The sequence below is a fragment of the Phyllobates terribilis genome, unplaced genomic scaffold (genome assembly GCF_046119375.1).
Source record: "Phyllobates terribilis strain yellow unplaced genomic scaffold, ASM4611937v1 Scaffold_12__6_contigs__length_324123572, whole genome shotgun sequence".
In the NCBI taxonomy this organism is placed as follows: Eukaryota; Metazoa; Chordata; class Amphibia; order Anura; family Dendrobatidae; genus Phyllobates; species Phyllobates terribilis.
Window position 1 is genome coordinate 281,713,149 of NW_027362772.1, and position 11,935 is coordinate 281,725,083.

The 11,935-nt window shown below is 46.4% G+C and overlaps 1 protein-coding gene across 2 annotated transcripts; it reads left to right on the top strand.

Moving 5' to 3' along the window:
• The first annotated feature begins 2,035 nt into the window (after positions 1-2,035).
• Positions 2,036-10,540, top strand: ZPR1 (ZPR1 zinc finger). 2 transcript variants are annotated; one of them, XM_073657090.1, is made up of 15 exons: positions 2,036-2,296; positions 3,558-3,719; positions 3,793-3,883; positions 3,955-4,025; positions 4,877-4,963; positions 5,405-5,527; positions 5,610-5,663; positions 6,417-6,483; positions 6,726-6,796; positions 7,127-7,216; positions 7,610-7,720; positions 8,594-8,683; positions 9,360-9,461; positions 9,533-9,598; positions 9,677-10,540. In XM_073657090.1, exons 1-15 carry the CDS (start codon positions 2,162-2,164, stop codon positions 9,809-9,811), a joined length of 1,455 nt encoding a protein of 484 aa, XP_073513191.1. In that variant the 5' UTR covers positions 2,036-2,161; the 3' UTR covers positions 9,812-10,540. The 2 variants fall into 2 exon arrangements, with proteins under 2 accessions (XP_073513191.1, XP_073513192.1); XM_073657091.1 differs by lacking the exon at positions 9,360-9,461 and having other exon boundaries at positions 2,038-2,296.
• The last annotated feature ends 1,395 nt before the right edge of the window (positions 10,541-11,935 follow it).

The following is an 11,935-nucleotide window of genomic DNA, read 5'->3' on the forward strand; positions in this document are numbered from 1 at the left end:
GTCTGTCCTGGAGTAGCACCTGGTCCCTCTGCTCGGTTCCTCCTTGGTGCACTGGCGTCGTATGCCGTCGTGCGACCCTGGTCGGATTGGGTGGATACTTAGTTACGCCCCTCCAGGCATTCACTCTCCGGCACGGTCCAGTGGAATCACTACATATACACGCACACGCCACTCAGCCCGGGCGTGTGCATTACAAGGGATATATATATCTGGATGGGATATATATATATATATATATATATATATATATATATATATGGATGGGGGATATATATATATATACCAGGATGGGGGACATACAGTACAGACCAAAAGTTTGGACACACCTTCTCATTTAAAGATTTTTCTGTATTTTTATGACTATGAAAATTGTACATTCACACTGAAGGCATCAAAACTATGAATTAACACATGTGGAATTATATACTTAACTAAAAGGAGCGAAACAACTGAAAATATGTCTTATATTCTAGGTTCTTCAAAGTAGCCACCTTTGGCTTTGATGACTAGTCACCGGAAATGGTTTTCACTTCACAGGTGTGCCCTGTCAGGTTTAATAAGTGGGATTTCTTGCCTTATAAATGGGGTTGGGACCATCAGTTGTGTTGTGCAGAAGTCAGGTGGATACACAGCTGATAGTCCTACTGAATAGACTGTTAGAATTTGTATTATGGCAAGAAAAAAGCAGCTAAGTAAAGAAAAACGAGTGGCCATCATTACTTTAAGAAATGAAGGTAAGTCAGTCCGAAAAATTTGGAAAACTTTGAAAGTGTCCCCAAGTGCAGATGCAAAAACCATCAAGCGCTACAAAGAAACTGGCTCACATGAGGACCACCCCAGGAAAGGAAGACCAAGAGTCACCTCTGCTTCTGAGGATAAGTTTATCCGAGTCACCAGCCTCAGAAATCGCAGGTTAACAGCAGCTCAGATTAGAGACCAGGTCAATGCCACACAGAGTTCTAGCAGCAGACACATCTCTTCAACAACTGTTAAGAAGAGACTTTGTGCAGCAGGCCTTCATGGTAAAATAGCTGCTAGGAAACCACTGCTAAGGACAGGCAACAAGCAGAAGAGACTTGTTTGGGCTAAAGAACAAAAGGAATGGACATTAGACCTGTGGAAATCTGTGCTTTGGTCTGATGAGTCCAAATTTGAGATCTATGGTTCCAACCACCGTGTCTTTGTGCGACGCAGAAAAGGTGAACGGATGGACTCTACATGCCTGGTTCCCACCGTGAAGCATGGAGGAGGAGGTGTGATGGTGTGGGGGTGCTTTGCTGGTGACACTGTTGGGGATTTATTCAAAATTGAAGGCATACTGAACCAGCATGGCTACCACAGCATCTTGCAGCGGCATGCTATTCCATCCAGTTTGCGTTTAGTTGGACCATCATTTATTTTTCAACAGGACAATGATCCCAAACACACCTCCAGGCTGTGTAAGGGTTCTTTCACCAAGAGGGAGAGTGATGGGGTGCTACGCCAGATGACCTGGCCTCCACAATCACCAGACCTGAACCCAATCGAGGTGGTTTGGGGTGAGCTGGACCGCAGAGTGAAGGCAAGAGGGCCAACAAGTGGTAAGCATCTCTGGGAACTCCTTCAAGATTGTTGGAAGACCATTTCCGGTGACTACCTCTTGAAGCTCATCAAGAGAATGCCAAGAGTATGCAAAGCAGTCATCTAAGCAAAAGGTGGCTACTTTGAAGGACCTAGAATATAAGACATATTTTCAGTTGTTTCACACTTTTTGGTTAAGTATATAATTCCACATGTGTTAATTCATAGTTTTGATGCCTTCAGTGTGAATGTACAATTTTCATCGTCATGAAAATACAGAAAAATCTTTAAATGAGAAGGTGTGTCCAAACTTTTGGTCTGTACTGTATATATACCAGGATGGGGGACATTTTTGTGAGGAAGGAACTCGGGATGGTCCCAGCGCTCCTCCTGCCTGTCCTGGCTGCTCCTATCTCCTCTATTACACCGAGCGCTTTCCTCTTTCTCCACTAGAGGCGCTGCCGGGCCTCACTCATGCACGTGCTGGTGACAGCTACTTCCGGGTCACGTGGTTATCCTCGCTTTCCGGCGTCTCGCAGCCCACGTTACTTCTCTCTGTATACGCCGGGATACCGGGGCACCGTGCTGTGCGCAGCCGTAAATGATGTCTCTTCTCCGCTCCTTTGAGGCCCCAGCCTCCTCTTCCTCCGCTCCGGTGTTCCGGGACTTCAGCGCGGACGATGAGGAGCAGCAGCCGGCGGAGATCGAGTCCCTGTGCATGAGCTGCTTCCAGAACGTGAGTGTCCGGCGGAGGGAGCGGGGACTTCCACCCAAGGGGTGGGGGGGGACTATTTTTTTTTTTTTTTTTTTCGTTTTTTTTTTTGGAGGGGTGAATAAGAGGAGCGAACACCCCCACAAATAAAAAAAGAAATAAAAGAAAATCTGCCTTTTTTTTTTTTTCTCGTTTTTGTTTTGCAGCCTTCATTGGCGGCAGACACTGACCTGGTGATGTGATGCGCCCGGTCCGTACGATTACGATACCGAACTTATAGAAGTTTTTATGTAGTTTAATTTTAGAGAGAAATAAAACTAACAAAAAAAAAAAAAAACTTGAAATTTGCGCTACTGAATGTGTTTATTTTTTCTTTAAACTTCTGTTTTTATTATATGTTTTGATACCTAATTTTTAATTATGTTTGTATAATTTAATGTTTTAATATATGCATACATAACTATTTTAATATATTGTAGATTTGATACACAATTATTTAATATTTTAATGTATATATCTATTTACACTTAATATTATATATTACATTATTTAGTTGTATATAGTGTTCATTCATATTTAATGTAAATTTGATACATTATTAATATTTAATGTATATTTGCACTATTTAAAACTTGAATATTTACACAATTATTTAATATTAATATAGATTTGTATACACAATTATTTAATAATTTTTTACTTATTTAATATTGTAATGTGTATATATTACGTAATTGTCATATTTTTATATACTATTTAATATATTGATACATATTTTAATTAATTTAACATAAATTTGATACATAATTAATTTTAGATTTTCTAATATAAAAAAAAAAAAACTTTTTTTTTTAGTGTTTTTTTTTTTTTTTTTTTTTCTGTATTCTCTTGAAGACTTGCACCTGTGATCGCTTTCTCTATATACTGCAGGACACCAATATCTCATTATATGGCGAAACTAACGTTCTATCAAATGGCTGATTTTTTTTTATAGGAGGGGTCACATTGGAGAGCGTCAGGGGTCTTCCAGGCCCCCGCCTGCCAAGGTGTTGCCCCTACGCGTGCACCCTGACACTGACATGTATGTACATGAAGGGGTTAAACCAGTGCATATATTGGTAAATCTTTTCCTCTCTGGATCTGGAGCGGCCGTCACGGACATCGGGGCGTTTTTCATTAAGACCAATTTCCTTTCGGGGAGATTCTCTCGTGTTCACGTTTAACCCTTTGATCCCGTTTGTGTCTCACCGCGGATAATAACGCCTGAGGACGTGTCTTTCCGCAGGGAGTGACCCGACTTCTGCTCACCAAGGTGCCTTTCTTCAAGGAGATCATCGTCAGCTCGTTCACCTGCGATTCTTGCAGCTCCAGCAACACAGAGATCCAGAGCGCGGGCCGGATCCAGGACCAGGGGGTCCGGTACTCGCTGAGTGTCAGAAACAAGAGGGTGAGGAACCGAAGGAAAGCACGTTCATGTGTAGATGGTGGAAATGATTGATCCGATTCTTCTTTCTATCCAGGATGTGAACCGGGAAGTGGTGAAGACAGATCATGCCACCACACGGATCCCGGAGATCGACTTTGAGATCCCTGCCTGTACCCAGAAAGGAGGTGGGTGGGATATATAGATCATATATAATGTCTATGGGACACACCGTGGCTTATGGCTCTTCTCCTTCCAGCTCTGACGACCATTGAAGGGATCCTAGAGAGGACCGTTGTAGGTCTGCAGCAGGAGCAGCCGCTCAGACGGGTAAGGGTCTGCTCCTGTGATCGGACCATGGGTGCAAAGTGATGGAAATATGCAGAATTTACTTGTGAGTTAAAGGGGGATGTCCGGTACTTTTATATTGATGGCCTATTCTTAGAATAGATCATCAATATCTGATCGTGGGGGTGCGACACCAGATATAGCAGCTGTTCCCGGTGCTGGCCAGAAGTGCTGCACAGCCCGGGTACAGTATGTAACCCCCCAGGGGGTTTCTGTACAGCGCCAGGTCATGGCCACAAACTGTTCTACAGCTTATCACATCCCGTTGGCACAGGGAACTGCTGATCAGCGGGGGTGATGGGTGTCATACCCCCACAAATCACATTGATGACCTATCCTAAAGACCGAGTCAGACGACCGTACATATCAGACCATAGTGCACGGACTGGCCGGCAGCTCTATTGAGCCTAGCGGGACAGCCGTTTAGAAATACATGAAGCCGTCCAGTCCGTGCACTGTGTTCTGATTTATAAGGCCGTCTGACTCTGCCCTAAGCATGGGACATCCATATAAAAGTCCCGACCTGTTAGTTTTCACTCTTAAGGATAAAGCGTGGTAAGGCCGTGTTCACATGTTCAAGACTTTGTCAGGATTAAAGTTTTCCCAATCAGCGTCATTTTGCTGATTACTAATGTCCGCACCATGTTGATTTAGCCTAAAATTGGGGATACCCTGCTGATTGCCGGGGGAGGGGTTCGACCCCTCGGATTCTCACCGATCCGGGGAATGTGGCATCTTCTATCTAGAATATTTAGGTCCCTCTGGCTTTCTTTGTGCTATAGGGTATGGCCCCTGTGTGGCCCCTCGTTTATGGTGTCGGCTTTATCTTCTAGGAAGTGGATGCACAAGTTGCTGAGAAAATTGATGCGTTCATCACAAAGCTTCAGACCCTGAAAGACGGGGAAACTCCCTTCACATTCGTAAGTGAGAAGGGTTACTGACCCTTTCTCCAGCGCCTTTCGCGTTGGGTTGGATGGGCAGTGCTGACGTTGCTTGGCGTGTATGGTCGGCATGAGCCGGACAGGTACCAATACCTGCTGACCGTGCCCATGTCCCAGCCTCTTCTGTAAGTGAACAACGCCAATGGAGTGACCCTTTAAATTTCCATTGGTGCTAATTTGCCTGCCAGCATAGTGGTTGTATGTTCTTGTCTGTATTATGGCAGCAGATCTCATGAGGCCGAACAACCATGAGGCTGCTAGTTCGGATCCGCAGTTTTGCTGCTCTGTAAGAGTGACTTGGCTATGTGGGGTGCACGGAGACCCCCAGAGTACAGATTACTTCACCCATAGCTGAGGATGGCGATGACTTCATGTGCAGGGGGTGATGTCTATGTTCTTTTTTTTTTTTCTCCTTGCTAGATCATAGATGACCCCTCTGGCAACAGTTTTGTAGAAAATCCATTTGCTCCCCAGAAAGATGAAGCCCTGGTGGTCACACATTACAGGAGGAGCAGAGAGCAGGATTCCCTGCTAGGAATAGAGGTGACGTGCGGCTTTACCTTTATGGCTTTGGCGTTGTGGCTTTTTAGGATTTTACCTAATGATTTATTCTATTGCTCATTAGACCTCGGACGGCCAAAAGATTTCAGAAGAGAAGCCCGAAGACGTGAAGGACGAGGTACAACAGAGTATAGTTACACCATACTGTTCACACTGTCATCTATTGTACTAGTCCAGGAAGTTCCTTTACTTAATGGGGTTGTTCTGGGCTTTAATATTGCTTGCCTATTGTTAATATGTAATCAATATAATATAGCTGGGGGTCCTGTACACCAGGGTTCCCCAACTCCAGTCCTCAAGGCCCACCAACAGGTCATGTTTTCAGGATTTCCTTAGTATTGCACAGGTGATGTAACTATTGCCTGTGCTGATGATGGAATTATCACCTGTGCAATACTAAGGAAATCCTGAAAACATGACCTGTTGGTGGGCCTTGAGGACTGAAGTTGGGGAACCCTGCTGTACACAACACCTCGCCAGCTTTGTGCAGTGCAAGCTGCACTTGATTTGCACAATGTGCTGCTACGGAGCTGTGCTGCTACGGAACATGATGTAGTGGCTGTCTTTGGATACCGCAGCTATGCTCCTATTGAGGTGAATGGGATCTGAGCTGCAATATCTGAGAATGGAGATGTGCTACTCTGGTTACATACACTGCAGATCCAGCTGCTGCGGGAGCTGATAATGGCTGATCGGTGGAGGTGCCGGGAGTTGGACCCCTCACGATCTGATATGATGAAATATCCTAAAAGATTTAAAGGGTTTGGCAGAGGACTAGATGACCTGTCCTTAGGACCTGTATTGGGCTGCATACTGTGTGTTGTGTTAATATATACAGTGATATATTTCCTAATCCTTCATCCTCTTACAGGTTCTCCAGTTCCAAACGAATTGTCCCGAGTGCAATGTACCTGCAGCCACCAATATGAAATTAGTGCGTATCCTTTACTTCTCCCCTATAACGGGTACATTAGGCCATGTGTTCCTCCGTCACCTATTGAAGGTGTATGAGACAATGGGACAGACATGGAACTTTTCAGCTTTGCTGTGCAGACTGAATCAGCAGAGTCATCTCGTCACTGGAGCACTTGGGGTTACGACAAGCGACGACTGTGTGCAATGAGAATCTCTAGCGAATACTTGGGTCTACGTGTAGATCACTTCCTTAATAGATTCTCAGAAATTCCTCTCTTCAAAGAAGTTGTCATCATGGCCACAAACTGCGATGCCTGCGGCCACAGGACCAACGAGGTGAGCTGCCCCCCCCCCCCCTTCTAAGAACCATCGATCACCTGCGATCGAGGTGGGGAGCCATAGGCATCCCTGCGTCTGAATTGCCAGTGTCAGTGCTTGACGTCGGCATCCAAATAATAAAATGGCCGCTATTGGCGCCCTGGTCGCCGCTGATAAGGCAGATGCCGAGTGTATGATGCAGCTGGAACTGGACCCGCTCATTACATGCAGACTTTGGGGTCCACATGCACCTAGGGGTTAAGTCTACCTGGAGTCTAGGAACCAGTATGGCTGTTTTTCTTTTACACAATTTTGACGTCACAATGTACAGTGCCTTTTATTTTCTAGGTGAAATCTGGAGGCGCTATTGAACCTCTCGGCACCAGGATCACACTTCACATAACCGACCCGTTTGATCTTACAAGAGATCTCCTGAAAGTAAGTAGACGCCAGCGGGAAACTGAACCCAAATCCCTCGCTACGTCTCCCCGCCAGGACCGGAGGTGCTGCAGCCGATCAGTGCACTCAGCGGTGTGACTACGTGGCCGGTGACTGGCTGCAGCTGTCAAATGACTGATGAACGGGATGTCGGCCCACCAAACCTGACGTCCTGTTCATCACTGAAGCCAATCATTAGATGACTTGAGACTCCCTGAGCCGTGGGGGGATTCTAGCGGCAAGGAATATTTAATTTCTGATGAGCCCCAAGATCCCGATTGATAATCCTGCGGGTAATAAATGGTTCTCACACTTGTTCTGTATATCGGCGGCAGTCGTACTGATCACTTTTCTACCGTCACACAGATGAGGATAACTGTTTTCTTCCCACAGTCGGATACCTGCAGCGTTAATATTCCAGAGCTTGAGTTCGAACTGGGCATGGGCGCTCTAGGAGGGAAGTTCACCACCCTGGAGGGGATCCTGAGAGACATCCGAGACCTGGTAATCCACTCTAATGGTGCACATGTTCAAGGGGTTGTCCAGGACTAGTCAGCATCAAATCATAGGGGGTCTGACGCCCGATCCCCCACCAGTCAGATGAATGCAGGTCGCATGGTTGCCAGATCTGCACTGTTTACTTCTGGCCATTCTGATTGCTGGGGAGCTGGGTGTTGGACCCCCATTATCTGATATTGATTACCTCAGACGTCAGAATGCGTCCCCCCTAAAGGGAACTGTCCAAGACTGAGATCAGAGAGCAATGCATGGACTGGCTGAGGGTCTCCTAACCTGTGTATGACAGCTTCATATGTAACTGTCATGATTGGATAGTGAGACCCTCAGCCAGTCTGATCTCGGCCCAATTTGCACGGATGTCTGACTGCGCCCTTAATGCGTCATTTTTAGTTACACCCCCCCCCCCCCCCACTGTTCCTGAGAAATGCCCCTCTAGAATAGAGCGCTGGAAGCACACACACTTCCGCTCCTTTCATTTTCGATAGGACTTTGATAGAGAGCCGAGTGCCATAGTCTCCTCTCCATAGACAATAAATGAAGCCACAGGACACGGGTCCCACCACCGTTAAATTCTGCGGGGCATTTCACAAAGCCCTTTTCTCGGGATCGGGGTTCTTGCAAGTAGTTGGACCCACAGCAATCAATAACTTATTGTGGATGGGTGATAACTTGCTGAGATGGGAGTCCCCCTTTAAAGCAAGATTCTCGCTATTTCTGATTGAGATGTTAAATACTGATGTACCCAGACTGGTGATGGAGCGAACATCAGGATCCACGGCTTCTTGTCGCTTATACTATATGGATCTCACGGCTGTGTATCTAACTCTACAGAGATGTGATCCGTCTGTCTTTTTACAGGTGGTTGATAAAAATCCCTTTACACTCGGTGACAGCACGACGTCAGACAGGAAGGCGAAACTGCAAGAATTCGGCAAGAAGATCGATCAGGTAACTAAACGCTCTGACGATGCCGGTCTGTATTATGTGTTTGTCTTATCATCTAGGGCTCTGGTCACCATGTAAGGGCTCATTCATCTGGCCACTATACTGTCATGTGAACAAGCCATACAGGCTTCCTGCATAGCGTAGTGTGCTATACACTATTTAGTTCAGACATACTATATAGTAAAAAAAAAAAAAATTATAAAATCTGCCGCCTCTGTCCCTCGCCACTCCCGGTCTATGGTGACATGCACGCAGCGGTGGCTTCACTTTTGGGCTCAGCGTCGCCACTGATTGGTAGTAACTATCATATACTCAAGGCATGACCTCACAGCTGCAGCCGGCGGGAGGGGCCCCATTATTCCACCACCTTTCCCCCATCCCCCGGAGCTGGGCGGGAGGGGACCCCCATCCCCCCCTCATCCCCCGGAGCCGGCAAAATATTTCTTAGAGCATGGTTAAGGACTAAAAAAAAGTAAAAATTGAGTGGCTAGCCCCATTAAAAGGATATCTGGGCATCTAATATCATGATGAAATGTTTTTTTCCATGCAGCTAGGAGCTGATCTGCAGCACTCGGCAGCGGCTGCTACACTGAGCTGTTTCTGCTCCGTTCAGTGTTTCCGCTGGAGCTGATGGCAGCAGATCGATGGCAGTGACCCCCCCCCCTCTTCTTATCTGTAGGATAGATGGTCGATCTTAGATGCCCAGACAACCCCTTTAAGTTTAAAACTGAATCCTGACTGGCCTTTCGTGAGTCAGTGGGTAAAACGCAGCACAATGGCTGTAAGTATAAGCTGTGACGTCGGCTCTGTTACCAGTGATCCTCCTCATTCTTCTGCCTTTTTTCCCTGCAGATCTTGGAGGGACAGATGAAAGCTCACTTAGTTCTGGACGATCCTTGCGGGAACAGTTATCTTCAGGTATCTTCCATAACGTCTGCTCAGGATCACGGCTGCCCCCGTACACTCGCATTAACATCCTCTTGTCTTTCCTTGCAGAACGTTTACGCTCCAGAAGAGGATCCTGAAATGAAGGTGGAGAAGTACGAGCGCTCATACGAGCAGAACGAAGACCTCGGACTCAATGACATGAAGACGGAGGGGTACGAGGCGCAGACAGCGGGGAGTTGTTAACGTCGCAAAGGATCATCGTTACTGAAATGATCCAAGAATCATCCAACAACGACCTCGCCTCGTGCCGGCCGTGATCAGGATCTATACTGGCGCAGAGACCCCATTGCCTCCCCTTGTACAATATTGTGGGGAGCACCATTTATTTTTTTTCTCTCCCTTTTTCCATGATTTTTTTTTTTCTTTTTAACACTAGAGGGAGTTTCGGACTTGGAGATATAATTCCCACAGCGCTTGGGAGGGTTCTGTTGGCAGAACACCGGTAGTTAAGTTATAGGAAAAAAACTTTTTTTTACTTTTGAGAAAGAAATTGTTTGTGACCCTCAGACTGCTCTGTGTAAGTGATCAGCACCATCAGGCTCAGCATAAGGTGGAAGGCTTAAAGGTGTGTTGACAGGACAGGCTATAGGGGGAGTGGATGCGGGTCCCACCAGTGGGCCCTGTCACCTCACCTGCTGTTTAATTCCCACCCATGTAGGACCACCTGTTCTCTAACAGCAACTGATGTCATCGGTGGGACCCTGCTCTATGGTGCAGAATATGCCACAAATGTATGAGCTGGGAATACCTCAGACTCAAACAATGCGTTTATCTGCACTAGAGGACCGCCGTCCTTAAAGGGACATTGGTGGAAAATCACTAGTAAATGTCGGATCATTAAGACTCGGATGGCGGTGACGGTAGTAGCCCTGGGAGAGCATTTGGTTCCTGACATTGGTGGTCTGTCCTAGGTCACCATGTCTGAGACATTTCTGTGTGTGAAGGACACCATGGTTGCAGGGCTCCACATCGATGAACATTCGCACTTATTTCTATCACGTTGGAGCAGGAGGGCTGAATTCCGACCACACATTGGGGAGGAGGCACTTTTCCTTCTACCAACTGGTTAAGTGCAGATGAGATGGCATAGCCTTATCTCCTTGCCCACTCAGCTATAATAGGAGCCATGTGAGGAGCTTAGGGCAGGAGTGTGCAACCTCCGGCATTCCAACTCCTGAGAAACTACAGCTTTCCGGGCATGTTGGGAGTTGTAGTTTCCCAACAAGTGGAGGTTGCTCTTCCCTGCAGTTGGGGATAAGAGTAATCGGGTGATAAGCATCTGAATACCGGATAGCTTGGTTGTGGGTGATCCTAAGATCTGATAGATCCTAAGATCTGGCAGATTTGATGCAGCAGTGGTCGAGCGCCGTGCTCTGCAATACTCACCAGTGTAATAGTCTTCAGTGGTCAGGGTTTATGTTTAAAGGGTCATTCATTGCAGGTCATCGCCTATCTCCAGGATCGATGATAATTTGCAGATCGGTGGGGGTCTGATACTTGGACCTCCAGCAATCCTGAGAATTAGTGTTAAGCACTCAGTTTCCAGCAGCCCCATACAATGAATAGACTACTGGGCATCTCCAAGCGCTGTTCTCAGGATTGGTGGGGGGGTCCCAGTAGTCGGCCTCCTATCAATCACTTGCAAATAATCCATTCACATCAGCCCTTCGGCAGGGGGGCCGGGGTCCTGTCCTAGTGACCACCCTACTAATCTAACCAATCACAAATATCAGTATCCTACATTATCGCGGGTCCATGGTCTAAATCTACTCATTACTCTCCAAAATATGGAAGAAGCGGCATCCAGAAGAAAATTAGACGCCATGAAATAATCAGTGCTGCTTGTAGGGCCCGGGTCCTGTCCCTGTGCAGCGCATGTGTTCTGTTACTGGCAGAGGATGCAGAGGGCTGGGGGGGAATATATTGTTAATTTTTTTTTTTATTTTTTTTTTAGCAGCGGGGATAATGTAATATATATAATTTTTCTGTTGAAATAAAGGAGACTTTTGTTTTTTACAGATGACCTTTCTTTGCATTTTCTCTCTCGATAAAATTGAACATCAGACTTACGATTGGTTCAATGTTTAAAGGATGACTAAATGTCATGGCCCCTGTTGAGAAGTGTAGGTGTGCGGGGTCCGGCTCCAATCACTGGAGGCAGTCTGTCTATATGTGCACCGCTCTGATCACGATCCAGGATAAGCAGACAGCTTCTGCTCCTTTTGTGGGAGCAATTGAAGGGGTCCCAAGACCCCAGAGCTTTAATTACCAGCAGGGAATGGGGGCCGTAATGTATAAATTGGACTA